Consider the following 13900-nt stretch of genomic DNA (forward strand, 5'->3'; position numbering starts at 1 on the left):
CTAACCTTAAAACAATTGGAATCTTACAATTTATCATCAAGTACACAAAACAAAGCATTTAACCTTAATGCATCAGCATTTTTTTCCTAAATTTACATATACAAACATTTAATTAGATGTGAGTCCATCTTTGTGTCCATTAGATTTTTTTTCTCCATTAAAATGGCTTTTAATGGGCTTTGATAATGATAAGGTAAATTTAGAACAGTGACCCTAAAAAGTTTGCAGCAAAATGCAATTATTTATGGCTAAAGTATTAAAACATACACACTCACATACACAAAAACATTGGAATATTTTAAATGTGCTGGATGGAAAAAGTTGTTCATGAAGTGTATAGAAAATTAGCGTATTTTGTAAAGCTGGGGAATGTTAGAGCCCTATGGATGAGTTCTTACAAAGATTGCTTGACTACAATTCTTATTTTTAGGATTCAAAGTTACAGCATAATACTGAGACTTAGCTTTCATTTTAATAATTTAAAAATTTATCTTAAAAAATTTAAAAATCAGTGAATTCCAAATAACACAATAAAACTTTAGCTCCACATTCCTATTCATTCAACACCTAATCTCACAGTCTTTTACACAAAAAACCAGCTTGAAGGATTGGTCAGTAACAAAATCCGTTACAAAAAAAGTAATAGCCTTAAAGCCACACTTTACTTTGCAATGTTGTTTTTATCTTTTAATCAATATGTACTTGATGGAATAATGAAGAGCTGTAACAAAACAACAGCAGGATACCCATTTAAGTGTTATACACAATCTCTGAAACGAAGAGGTTTGCAGTTGTTATTACAGAGAAGACAATATAAATATGCCCTTTATCTGGCTGAATTTTAGGCAATAAAGAGGAAGATCACTGGGCAAGTGATTAAACTGCATGGGGGGTATAGTTTGTATCCACAAAATTTTCCCTATTGTAAAACAATGGATTGATTAATGACAAAATGCATTTGTTTGGCCTACCATGGCAACATTCATACAATACAAGATAAGATACCATAATCACAGACTGCATTTTAAGAAATACTGTACTACTGTACCCATGTTTCACATCAAAGGATGTGGTGGTGTTCTTTAGCTAAGGTGAGAAAATGTTTTAATATATAATTTTATATATATATATATATATATATATATAGGACTATGTTCCAGTTACATACAAATTTTAATATTAAATACACTGTATTAAATCAAGGAAAACTTCACAAATACAGAATCTGACCCTGCAATTCACACTGCAAAAGTAATCCATGACTTCAAAAGGACAGATTAAGGAGGAAAGGATTATCCTTGTTAGTTTATTCACAGGGTCAGATCAGTTGTTATTTTATAAACTTCTTACTGGTCGCTTGTCCATTTGGGTCTCCTGAAATCATTTACTAGTTAGGTGATTTAAAAAAAAAAAATTGGAACAGGGTTTTCAAGTTCATCTTGAATCAAGATTATTAAGTATTCTCACACAGAAAAAGTAGCAAAATACAGTACAAACCTATTAACAGGAAAGTTGAATTTGAAAGAAACTTTGCTTCTTACATTTCTGATACAAGTACTGATAAATGGCCAAGATCAGCAACGAACACGAAGATTTTTTGCATTGGCTACTGCAGACATTTACATTGATACTAGACAAGGTAGACAAGGTGGAATGAGACAAGTATTGCACTACATTACCTGTGCTAGTTTGAGATGAAAGACAAAAGTTACAAGGTAAATCATTTATATTTAGTGGCTGTGGCACTCCTTTAATTCGTTTGTAAAAAAATTACTTGAAGAGCAAGTCATAGACAAGTCTCCCGGTCAACACCTTTCCCTGAGTCAGCTTTCTTCTCTTTTCTGATGTCAGCACTAGGAAATGAAAGGGGAAACAAACAAAAAAAAGAGTTATAGTAGCACTATCACATACATATATATATAAAAATAAAAATTATCTACCTGAAAACCAACACTGCACAGATACTTTACTTTATTTTTCATGCTTCGTGGCACAAACTGGGAAAGCAAGTGAAAATTTCTGTGCTGAATGGTGCAGAAGACAGCCAGCATTTTAGGTAGGTAAAGAACTTAAGATGTACAGAGACAAGTCAGCCAGCATGCAAGCAAAGACAGCCACATTTTTTTTTTCTTTTTTGGCAAATACAACAGTTAATTTACTACATAATGGTAATGGCACAGTTCTCAGACAATACCAGCACATTTGTAAATGAAACAAGAGGTCACAGTAAGTATTTCTTGTCTTTAAAATGTATTCTCTTGTTCACTGTACATTTAGAAGGAATGTTTCTGAACTAGGGTAGTGCAGGCCAATATCCAGCTAATATTTGGCTTTCAGTCTTGATTGGGGAGAACAGAAGTCTGGGGAGTATGGGGAGAGACAATATTCCCCATTTGGAGTTTAATATATACTTCCTCGTGTATACATTATAAGGAAATAACTTAAATTAAAAAAAAAAAAGCCTGAAAGATTACACAAAAGCTGTATCATTCAGAACTCTGAATCAGAGCTCGAATTTGGATTCAGCTTTTTATCCCCAGTTAAAACAATGTTGATTTGCCTACAGAAAGCAATATACGTGCAAAGCAGATGATTTTTTTGTGTGTGTGAGGGTCCTAATTTACAACCGTGTAAATAAATAAAAAGTTATGTTCTTCCAATGAGTCTCAATCACAGTATGAAAATGGAAAGAGGCTTCCACAACACAGGCAAATCAAGCCTTCAACAAAGAGTGGCAGGGTATCTAAAAAAAAAACCAGATGGTTCTGAGAACAAACCTGTAGCAAGCACATAACCTACCAGGTTTCATGGGAATAATTCCTTAACTAGAATGAATGAGAAATAGGCTGAGTTACACAAGGCTTAAAGAAAGCAAGATCAATTCTCAAATTCTTAAGGCGATTCATGCACAATTCTACAATCATTTGACATTTTTCTTCACATAAAAATTGCTTTAAGGATACAATTCAGTGCAGCCAAAGCTTACTTCTATGCCTATGGCAGCTTCCAGAGGTGTTAATGGAAATAGCTAAAGAATACCAACTTCTGCCACTTCAACTGCCAAATCTGTCACCTTCTGTAGAACAGTGATAGAATTGGGTATGTTACACTTTCTGCACACAAAGGGTATGCAAACAAATTCCAGAGGGGGATGAATTGAAAGTGCAGCGGTACAGCAGGCAGGGAGTTACCTGTGCTTAGTAAAAGCAAACACTGAGGTGTTGTGTGCCTTACAGTCTATAATATTTCCACGTTTTAGGTGCCTCTGTGATACCAGGAAAGTCTTCCTTCTATTTAGGATTCACATCTCTGAGCAGCTCCTGCAGATGTGGGCTTTAATGCCTTGAGAAATTTGAAAAAAAAAGGACAAGTCCAGTCTTTTGCCAGTAAAACACATCACTGGTGGATCTGTAAAGGAGTTGGAGCTCTCTTCCTCCCTAGCAAGGGAGTAGTCTAACAAGTCTCAGCAGGAAGGTCTGGGATGTGGGATTTTCATATTTCAGGTGGAAAAGGGAACTCACTCATACCAGCTACAAAGTGACAGATGCTTCTTTTCTCCAGTACTTAAAAAGACCAGCTAACTAACTCTACCTCCTGTACATGGTCAGATCTCCTGCACATGCTTTGAAATTGCTCTCTGAAGGGCTTAATATTATAACCGAAGACAGAGGAATGTTTCTTTACATGTACCAAAGAGGGCTGTGTTTCAGATACGTGCCTTGGTGTTCAATTCTGCCAAGAAAGGCACAAAGGCAGACCTTTAGGACCCTAGGAATTTTACTAATGAAAAATGAAGTTTGGAAAATTGTAAAGTTCAGGTGCCTCTATCACTAGGCAACTTGCCTGAATCTCATATAAGTACCTTTTATAGACACTTAAAAACATTCAGGAGCCTGGGATGTAAGAACTCCCTCACACTATGCTGCTTCACAGAATCAGGGCCAGGGCACATCTTATGATAGAAATTATCCATGCACAGACTGGGAAGTCATTTGTTCCTGCCTAAAATCTCTCTTTGTAGATGATCTTAGTTTATAATTGGCTAAGTCAACTCAGCATTAAATTACTACAAATAACTTCCAGATTTTATGCATTCCAGAAATCACCCTATGTTGCTAATTGGTCAATGGCTTGCATAAAAGGCATTACATAAAATCATAGTACACTATTATTATTTAATTATCCCCATTTAATAATATTTTGGGATATAAGAAAGCAGACCTGACAGCAGAAAGGGAGTGCTAAACATTATGTAGTTGAACTTCAGAAGGCATCAGTAAAATTTACTTCAGAATGAGATTTTTTTCCCCTTTTATGATAAGATGCCCTTCACTGAGGGAATTGTGTAAATACTGTTGGTCTTGATCATTTGCAAAAATTATCCTTCCAACTGCTACCATTCCAAACTTTTTTTCCCTTGGTAATTACCTAGGATTGAATAATATCTCCATGTAATGATACATGCATTACGCTTTATAACGTTTGTGTAGTTCAATCCCTAATATGACTTAAGAATAAAGTTGCCTATGGCCTTGCTTATCAGAAAGAAAGTCTTTCAGGGTTAAAGCTCTTTGAATCTACTCCTCTCTCGGAATCTGAGACAAGCTAGAGCACATGAAAATGCAGATATCATAGTCTTTAAGGCTGTTCCTTTACAACAGGACACTCATATCTAAAAACAGAAAAATCTCTCCTCCTGAGTCTTTGTTTTCATGAGCAAAGATAAAAGAACAGATTGAAAATGAAATCTTTAGAAAATTAGTTTCTATTTTACTGCAGTGGAAAGGCCAAATCTCTTATCTGAGCCACAGTCTGTGTGGGTGCTCTTTGTTCAGAGGGTCAAGTTTACATTATCTATTATACCATCAAAGAAAGCAATATCCACCAGGAAAATTACAACTCTTGTGTACCCAGGGGCTATGAATGTACCACATCAGGTTCTTCTCTTCCTCTGGGCTTTCACAGCCTGGACAGCAGAGGCACTTGACGTAAGAAAACCCTCCAGTACTTCCTTCTCCTGTGCACCACACTGATTTCAGTGACAGGATCCTTTTCAGCCATGTGTAGGGTGGAAGGCAAACAAGCACTACACTATTTTGACTCTCAGTGAAATACCATCATAATAACCACATTAGTGGGCTGCTCCATGGGTGTCTGAAATTAAGGTTCTCTGGTCATCATCTGCTCAGTCTTGTTTATGCTGTACAGGGAAAGGAACAACACTGAAAGGCAGCATGCCATTTTGGGGTGACAAAATTAAATGTGTATCACTATGAACATTCTCTTACTGCATCTATTCACCTTGAAACAATGGCTAGCTGTTCCAAACAGGGAGCTTTTGGAAAGTATATTTAGAAATATATTTAGGAATAAATTCAGTTTGACGTTTAAATACATCTATATGTATAACTACATCTATAGTTTCTATTTTAAATACAGAGTAAATTTCCAAGTTTTAATATTTGGGCCTTAAATGAAGGCATTTTACATTCCTATTTGAAATTTCTTTTCATTCTGTCTCCCCAAAAACTACACGAAGCCAACTCATTTGGGTTCCAAGGTGACACCATTTTGAATTGGAAGACACAATCAAGGAGAAGGTTGGGGACAGGGTCTTACCTTTGGGGAATCAGCTTCTAGAGTGATTAGGAAGGGGAGCTTATGACAGAAGTGTGATACAAAACAATTAAATAGAAAATAGTTAAATTTTAAATTTATGGAAGCAGAGGAAAAAATTCTCTTAAAAAATCACACTGTGCTTGGATTTAATATTTTCTTATTCCTGTAGTAACTCTTTAGCACAGATAAAATATTGTGGCTTCATTTTACTGGACTAAAATTTAAAATTATTTAACTGTTTTGAGTACAAGTGAAGTAGGCAGAAAAATGTAAAGAAATGATGCAATCATAAAATTATTTCACTCCAAATATTATTAGATTGCATTCAGAGTACTGGGTTCTTCATACAGCTATTTCCAGGGCAGTGATGATCACTTCTTTTTCAAGAGGAAAGAACAAAAGCAAGCAGAACAAACACAACAGCTGTTGTGCAATATCCAGGTGGAGGCTGGTGATTCATTACACAAGCATCAAGCATGCTCAACTTCATTTTCCACTGGAGCATAACTAAGTACCATGCAAATATTTGTGATTTTTGTTTTTAAACAAAATTTGTTTTTAAACAAATAGTGAATTTGTGTTTTGAGCTCAGAATATTACAACTGGACATAAGAAATAAAACTGCAAAATGCTAGAAATCTTTCTAATCCCTAGCAAAATATTCTAATATTGGTTTGACACCAATATATAAAGTATAATGAAGTAAAAAAAAATTAAGACCTTTTAGAAGGAAAGCTTGACTCCTTATCTTTTGCATTCTCTGAGGATATCAACAATGTCTTCCACACAGCAGTTTTTGCCATTTCATCAGAAATGTTTATCACAGATGGGTCATCTCTAGACAAGAATGAAAGTAAATACACAATAAAACAACCAGCAATCAGTCTTGTTACTTATTAACTTAATAAAAGTCCTTGAAAACTGATAGTGATGACAATAATTAAGTGCAATGTAAGTTAAGCAATTATGTTAAACTTCGAAAGTCCTGAACAATTACTTAAATGCTCTCTTACAACATCTTAGCACTTTTTTAGTATTTTTTTCCTCCAATAGCACTTAATCACAGTAACATCAATAAAATAGATTGTGCCACTCCCAACTAATAAACAAGAGAAATATGAAGAAGTGTGAAATTAAATATTGCCCAAGACCTCACAGCATGATAGTGGCATAGTTGGATTAAACATGAATCCCACAAGTTCCTACTTATTCTCTGAAACTCCCCCTACTTTTAAAACAATTTTAAAAGCAATCAAAATCCCTAAGAAAATAAAATATTTAAGATATCTAATAAAAATGCCCAAATTAAACAAACTAATCAGTAGCCTTAAGCAGCACTTTGTAGCCATTATGCTCTTTGCTTTACCTGGACTGTTCCAAACATGTATTTATACACTTCAGAATAATAAAGTCTTAAATGTTTTAAGGGGTTGCCTGTACATTATTCCTGACTTCATGGTTACGTACACTTGGTGTTCAGTAAGCCCTTAGTAAACTTGCTGTCACGTGTTTTGGGGAACCACTTTAACAAGCAGTATCTTGTTTTTAGCTATAGGACTGTAACCCTTACAGGACAGAGAGTCAGGTATTATCCAGGCAACTCTGCCAACGTCAACACACGATGGAGATCGATAGAGACCACACTGCAAGATAAATTAAGCTACATATTGCTAATACAAATTAGAAATTAGAACAAAAAGGTATGGACAACACAAGAGAAAAACCAGACCATTAGTAGTGTAATGAGTCAAAAGGAACAGGCTGGGATTTTTCAGAGACGCAGACACTGATTTGCATTAGGAGTCACTAGGGTAACTTTGTGTTAAAATGTTGGAGAGAAGGCCACTCTGAGATGGTGTTCCTATGAACTCCCATTAATGCAGAGGTTACTGTCACCAGATATTTCAAATCTTTTATTAAGAATTTCTTTCTGAAAACTTTGAATTATATTCATTCTTTATGGGTTGCCAACATGTATTATTACTACCTGTAACATAGATGTTCATGTTTTTTGAGTTGTGTCAACCCTGCATTATGCCACATGCACTCTGGACAGCTCTTGATTAACTCATTATCTTACATAATAGGATCTTAATTAGAATGTTTTAGAACATAATACTGTAAGAACCTAGTTTTTCTGCAGTGTGTTCAAAACCATTCCTGGATCCCTTCTTGCATCAGGGTGAATGAAGGTTTGACCTGCTCTGCATCTTCCTTTTGCACTGTGCATGTCAGAAGCCAAATTTGATTGTGAACAGTCTGATCCTGCAGTCCTGCCCAATGGAAAACTTCCAACTAGTGTGCCTTGTTCCTAGGGAATGTGAGATCATGTGGAAAGACTAGAAAAGGGCTGACTTTGTTCAATGCTGCAGTGTTTGGTTCAGTTCACCTATCTGTACCAGACAAACATCCTCCTGACATTCAGTGAGCATTAAAAATAAATACTGTGGCAGGTTTATTTTATTTAATTGCAACTCACCTAAAAGAGGAAAGGTATATTTTACCTGTAATGTCCTTCTAGTGGTAACTGAACAGTGCCTTCCTCTTCCATTGCTAACATACTTTGCTCTTCCTAGAATGAAGGAGTTTAGACAAGAGACAGGATATGAAATTGTGAAAAGGAAATTCTTGTATTGTAATCTTCTTTCCATTTTCTTTAATATTAAGTATTTATTTGAAGTTCTTAGAGTAAGATACTTTTTTTTAAATAGACAACATTTAAAACCTTCTATTTTAAAACATGTATCTTCACTCAATGCTATTTTCCAATGCCAAATAGAGCATTTTGTAACAATAAAGAGGAAAATCAGTAACAAGTGTCTGGTGAATTTTAAGTAACGTTGATAACAGTATATATGCATGTAAACATTACATGCAAGAATTCGGGAAGATATTTAAGTTTGCACACACAGTTTTAATACTGACAAAGTTTTATTTCTGTGAAAGGCAGTGAAACAAGACGCCCAAAATTAGTTTTCACTTGAAGAGAATGAGGAGACAAATCTACTAAAAACCTTTATGTAAAATAACCACAAATTTAGCAAATCTGTCTTAGCAGGAGGAGAGAAGAATACAACACCTCTCAAGCACCATGACCTGCCTGCAAGAAGAAAGAAAAACAAGTCCTCCACAGGAGGATTCTCAATTTCCACACCCCTTAGGTCAGGATAACCACAGCTAGGAGGTTAACAAGTCTTGGCAGGAATGTAACCATCAAATCCTGCTCTGAATTGCTGCAGTGTGTGTGTGAGCCCAGCAGACACCCAGGGACCTCCACAGCTTTCTTCCCTTTATCAGATGGCTTTTTAACCATTTTCACCAGTGCCTGTCTGAAAGCATGAGCTGGCTCTCCCAAAAAGAGAGTTTATCATTTTCTGGCAGATCACCAAAGCCCCACATGCATCACACACACTGATTGTTGGTAGGAGCTGCAAGAGCCAGTACAACCTTCCAAAACAGTAAAATTTAAGTTCTCTCTGCTCAGAAATTTGTTTCTTTTATGCTTTATTATTACAACTATTTTAAAAGCCATGATATTTTTTTTCCTCAAATGGGAAAGTCCTTTGTTCATTCTTGTCTCAGAAAGACTTAACTGATTAACATCAAAGTGGCATCCAAAGGAGGTCTGTGAGGAGAAGGTATCATATCCACTATAAATGTACAAAGCCCTGGAAAAACATGGCCTAAAAATATAAAAACAACTTAAGTGATGAAATTAGGATCCAATCAAGTAAGTTTCAGATCCTGTCAACTATATTTCTGAATATTCTTGTGGGTAGAATACTTCTATTTTTAAAAGCTGTGTGATAGCAACTCTCCAATTAATTCCTTAGGCTACATGTCAGAAGTTTTTTATTACTAGTTAATTTTGTCATTTCCAGGCTTCACAGCTTCATAAGTTTTTGACAGTTGAACAGTTTTAATAATAGCTCTAAATATTTAGAAATGCCAAAATATGTAAAAATAACCTCTCAAAATAGACAGTGAATGAAATAAAGTAACACCAGTAGATTTTCCCAGTTCTGTTTTCTGATGCCATCCTATCAAGCAAGGGAAGGAAAGTGACATATAACCAAAACATAAGGACAACAAGGAATTCTTTCCAATAACCAGACCCACAAGAAGAGAGCTACCTTGGTTACTTCTGGTTACTCTGAATTGTGATGACAACAGACACGGTGATGAAACAACTCTCTGGTCTGCTTTGATTCAAGGAAGAAAACAATGACTCACATATTTTAATTTCAGCCTGGTAGTTTTACAGGGACATACTAAATAGTAAATAATCATCATGATGCTTATCACATAGGTAAAATCTTTTCCCCAAAACATATTCCGTGACAGTATGTTGAATGTGTCAAGGAAATCAAAGTTAAAGAGTTCTCCAGGTTACAGATGAGGCAAGGAGTTGTCAAAGGCCACAGAAGAATCAATCCTAAAGGCAGAGAAATCTAGTTTGTATAGTTACACCTTCAAATTATTAGGTCATGTCCTATTTCTGCAAATAAACCTACTAATGGGAATCCTCAACACACACATTTCACTGGTCTTGGATCACGTCTCAGAGCATCCCTAAGGATAATTTGCTGATTCATCCATTCACATTGTCTAATTTTTGTAGTACCCTTGTACCACCAAAAGTTTAGGTCTCATGGGTCCTGAGCTTTTGCAGAGGTCCAAGAGCATTGTAGAGGTCATGGGCACAACTGTCCCCACTGACTGCCAGGACTACACAGCATCATCTGCATATTCACCTCCCTCTGCTCACACTGTGGTACTATCCAGAAGTGCTGATGCAGGACACATGAATCCCATTTAAAACACCCCAGCACCCACATAGTCCATCTACTGCTCTTGCAGTTGGTGTTTCACCACTGAGACTTGTCCCTCATTTATCTGGGCCCAGTACTGAGGATTCCTAACAGCTGACATTGATCAAGTGGCTGATATCAGGGATAAAGGACGTGTGTCCCTTACACATAAAGTTACTTTATATCCCCACAGTTTTAGATGATACTGAAACAAGCAATTCATGAAGCAACAGCTAGATAAAAATACTACAGAATAGATGCAAAATTGATTAGAAAGCTACAATCAGAAAGATCAGTGTGTCACTGTCAAAATATAGGAACATACTGAGTGGAAATATGTAAGAATCTGTCCTGTATCAAGTTGATAAGAAATTATCTGAAAAGCAGATTCTTTGAAATAAGATGAGGAGTCCAGATCTGAAACAGCCAAGTGGGTGGTAATGGCACAGGATGTAAGTCAGAGTCTGAGCATTTGGTTAAAGGGGTTAGCAGTGTCACTGACCTTTTTAAATCGTTTCTGCAGTAGCAGAAGGACAGACTGGCCCAGAGTGTAACTGGGATACTGCACAGGGTTATGGCACTGCTGAGCAGGAAGGGCACAGAGTGATGCCGTGTGCCCTGTGCAAGGCTCACAGGCAGCTGGGACATCCACAGGCCTTCAATTCTGCGCTTCTCTCCTCAGCATCTCCTGCAGGGATGAGACCCGGCCCAGTGCAGCATCCAGGAGCCCCAGGCATCTGAGGGCTTTCCCATAGACACAGGTTCATCTCTGCACACCACCTGAGGGGGTCTCAGAAGCAATCCCCAGGAGCACTGTGGATAATATTTTATATGACAGTATGGCACCCTAAGAATACATCCCCACCTAAGCCTATCAGACTTGTAACCTTAAAAGCACTTATGCAAAATATGACAATATTACATGTAGATACTGTTAACAAGTCTGCCTGGTGCATGGAATGTGCCTTACTTACAGAATTTTCTCTGAGTGTCTAAAGGAGAAATTGATAAATTGCTACATGCAAAAAAAACTGAAACCATGACCCACCTCTTTCTCAGCATCTTCCAGTTTCTTTTTCTTGCTCTCAGGCATCAAATCATCTAACCAACTGAGCTCCCGCTTGGTAAAAAAGAAATCCATGAGTTTTCGGACAAATACCAAAGCTAGGACCTGCAAAGAATTAGGAAATTAAGCAAGTAAAACAGACAAATACACCTGTAGAGGAATAGTTTCAAAAGTGACCAGTCTGCAGCTAGAATTTTATCCTTTAATTTGAATAAGCCAACAGCTGCTATTCCTTTGTTCAAATGAAGTATGGCTTGAAGCATTTAACCATCACTGAGGTCAGTAAATATCTTCCATTTTCTATTCGTGAAATAATCAGTGAGAAATCACTTAAGCAGCAGACCACCTTTACTTCTACCAAGACACAGAACTGTTAAGCTCCTCAGTGCAATGAACAGTCTTCCTTAATAGGGGAATGTTCTGTTTGCAACAGGATTCAGTACTATTCCTTAAATAAAAAATATCAAATAAATTTAGTGTTTTTACTGCAAGGGAAGAATTTTCCCTAAAAGAATATAAACTGGGATATCCATAAATAGGACTCAAAATAGAGGTTAAATGTAAAATTTTTCTTTCCTTAATACATTAGAAATTATCCTTGAACAAAGAATCAAAGCAATATTATAATTACCTGCCCCAAGTTATTTTTTCTTCAATAATAATAACACACAAGTGAAAAGGGATTTTTAGAGAAAATAAAAAAAATTCATACCATCATAGGAAAGACAATGGCAGCTCTTGAAACCTTTATAATCCAGAGAAGCACAAGACAACTCAGCTGAATTATAGTGAAGAGATGGACCTTTCTAAGAGGAACATGCCTTAGATAAATAAAATCTGGCTGATGCTTTGCAGGCATCCAGAATAACTTTATCCTGTCAAAAAGCTGAAAGAGAAAAATTTAAAAGTTTGGATCAAAATGAGGTGTAGGATCATCTTTGCTGGCATTCACACACTGCCTAAGAGATCCTGAATATCCAAAGAATCTGGCTTGTTATTCTAAAAGCAAAACTACATAATTTCAGCAGCACAGAAGAGACTACCTCAGTTACAATCATAAGCTTTTAATCTATACTAGTCCAGCAGTGGCAAGGGACTCATCTTCTCGCCCACTGAGCTTTCAGAGTAAGAATGAGAAATGTATTATTTAAGCAAAGTTTGATTACTTGGTTACTCATAGTTCAGTTCCTTTCCATTTTAACACATGTGTCTCCCTAGATTGTACTGCAGATGTGCTGAGACATTGAATTCTGCTGAGTTACATTCTGTATGGCCATACTGCAGGAAATACCCTGTTCATACTACATTGTATGTTACACACAAAGAAGGTGGTTGCTTTAAAATAATACCACTAATCATGAACTCCTAATGTTAGGCAAAGCTGGACTTCAGAGTGGTCAATTGTGAATCAAACTGAATGGAAGCTGATTGATCCTGTTGGGCATATGCACTACCACACTGCTTTCCTGGTACATCCTAGACTCGTTTTTCAACAACTGAGCTCTGCCTCCTTGAGCATAGAAAAAGCTGCTCATGGAGGGACCTCCTCAGTCTTTAATTTCCTGTGAATGAACAGGAAATTTTCTTTTACTTCACCAGACACTTTATCCCAGGCTGTTTTCTTCTCCATATTTCACTTTATTCACAAAACCAGAAACAGAAAAGGAAAAAAAAAAAATGGAATGCCAGAAAGCTGACTGCCAGGCTGCTAGGAATGTATGTGAGAGGTTCCTGTTTTTCAGGCCTATTTGGCTCCATACTGACCTGAGACACTTGTATCATGGCACAGTAATGATGGTGATACACCAATTCTCCCTGCATGGATGAGTTATGCTATATTCACACAGCCTTCAGCAATGTCAAGTTTTGGAAATTTTTATTGAGCATGTGCAAACTGCATTTTTTTAAAGTCTTTTAATTTGGCCAGATTTGAGCAGATTTCTTTTTCACAGAAACAGCAAAAAGCACATCCTCCCACAAAAGCCATCTTATCAAATCTCCATTCCTTGTCCCAGCATGGGGGAGGGAGATAAGGAGGGGGATGCTATCACTTCTCCAAGTAAAGATAGCCAGATTTCAGCATGCCTTAAAAACACTCCTCAATAGTGTATTTTCTCATACCCCTGTTCTGAGAAACAGCTGAACCATATTAAATTGAAATTATTTAAACCTCAGTAAAAGCCAAACCACTTCTGAGAATATCAACCCAAAGGATAAGAGCTAGGCAGCCAAACTACACTTCTTAGAATATCAACCCAAATGATAAGAGATAGGCAAAGTTATAAAAAAAGAGTCTCTGAATAGAGACCACCAGTCAAAAAAAAAGAAAATGTTCCCAGCTTTGCCTACTAATGGAGGTAACTTGCAACCAAATATAATGAAAGAAACAATCAGACATTTTCTT

At 36.5% G+C, this 13900-nt stretch overlaps 2 protein-coding genes across 14 annotated transcripts in view; one reads left to right on the top strand and one right to left on the bottom strand.

Annotated features, from left to right (window-relative positions):
* The window catches only part of DPP4 (dipeptidyl peptidase 4), an 81425-nt gene that overhangs the window by 42372 nt on the left and 25153 nt on the right, over positions 1-13900 (top strand). The window lies entirely within an intron of this gene.
* SLC4A10 (solute carrier family 4 member 10) overlaps positions 1164-13900 on the bottom strand; it is a 94252-nt gene continuing 81515 nt past the window's right edge. Inside the window, exons 12-17 of one of the 5 annotated variants that reach the window (XR_011151979.1) lie at positions 12209-12382; positions 11479-11601; positions 8124-8191; positions 6340-6456; positions 2800-3342; positions 1767-1853 (exon numbers count right to left, since the gene is read on the bottom strand). Coding sequence is in view for 4 of the 5 variants with exons in the window: in XM_069020822.1 (XP_068876923.1) it covers positions 1787-1853; positions 6340-6456; positions 8124-8191; positions 11479-11601; positions 12209-12382 (549 nt within the window). In the remaining variant the exon portion in view is untranslated. Of the gene's footprint in view, positions 1854-2447; positions 3343-4444; positions 5659-6339; positions 6457-8123; positions 8192-11478; positions 11602-12208; positions 12383-13900 lie in introns of those variants that run through there. The other 4 variants (XM_069020821.1, XM_069020822.1, XM_069020819.1 and 1 more) reach the window with 4 other exon arrangements.

Source organism: Aphelocoma coerulescens, chromosome 7 (genome assembly GCF_041296385.1).
Source record: "Aphelocoma coerulescens isolate FSJ_1873_10779 chromosome 7, UR_Acoe_1.0, whole genome shotgun sequence".
Lineage (NCBI taxonomy): Eukaryota > Metazoa > Chordata > Aves > Passeriformes > Corvidae > Aphelocoma > Aphelocoma coerulescens.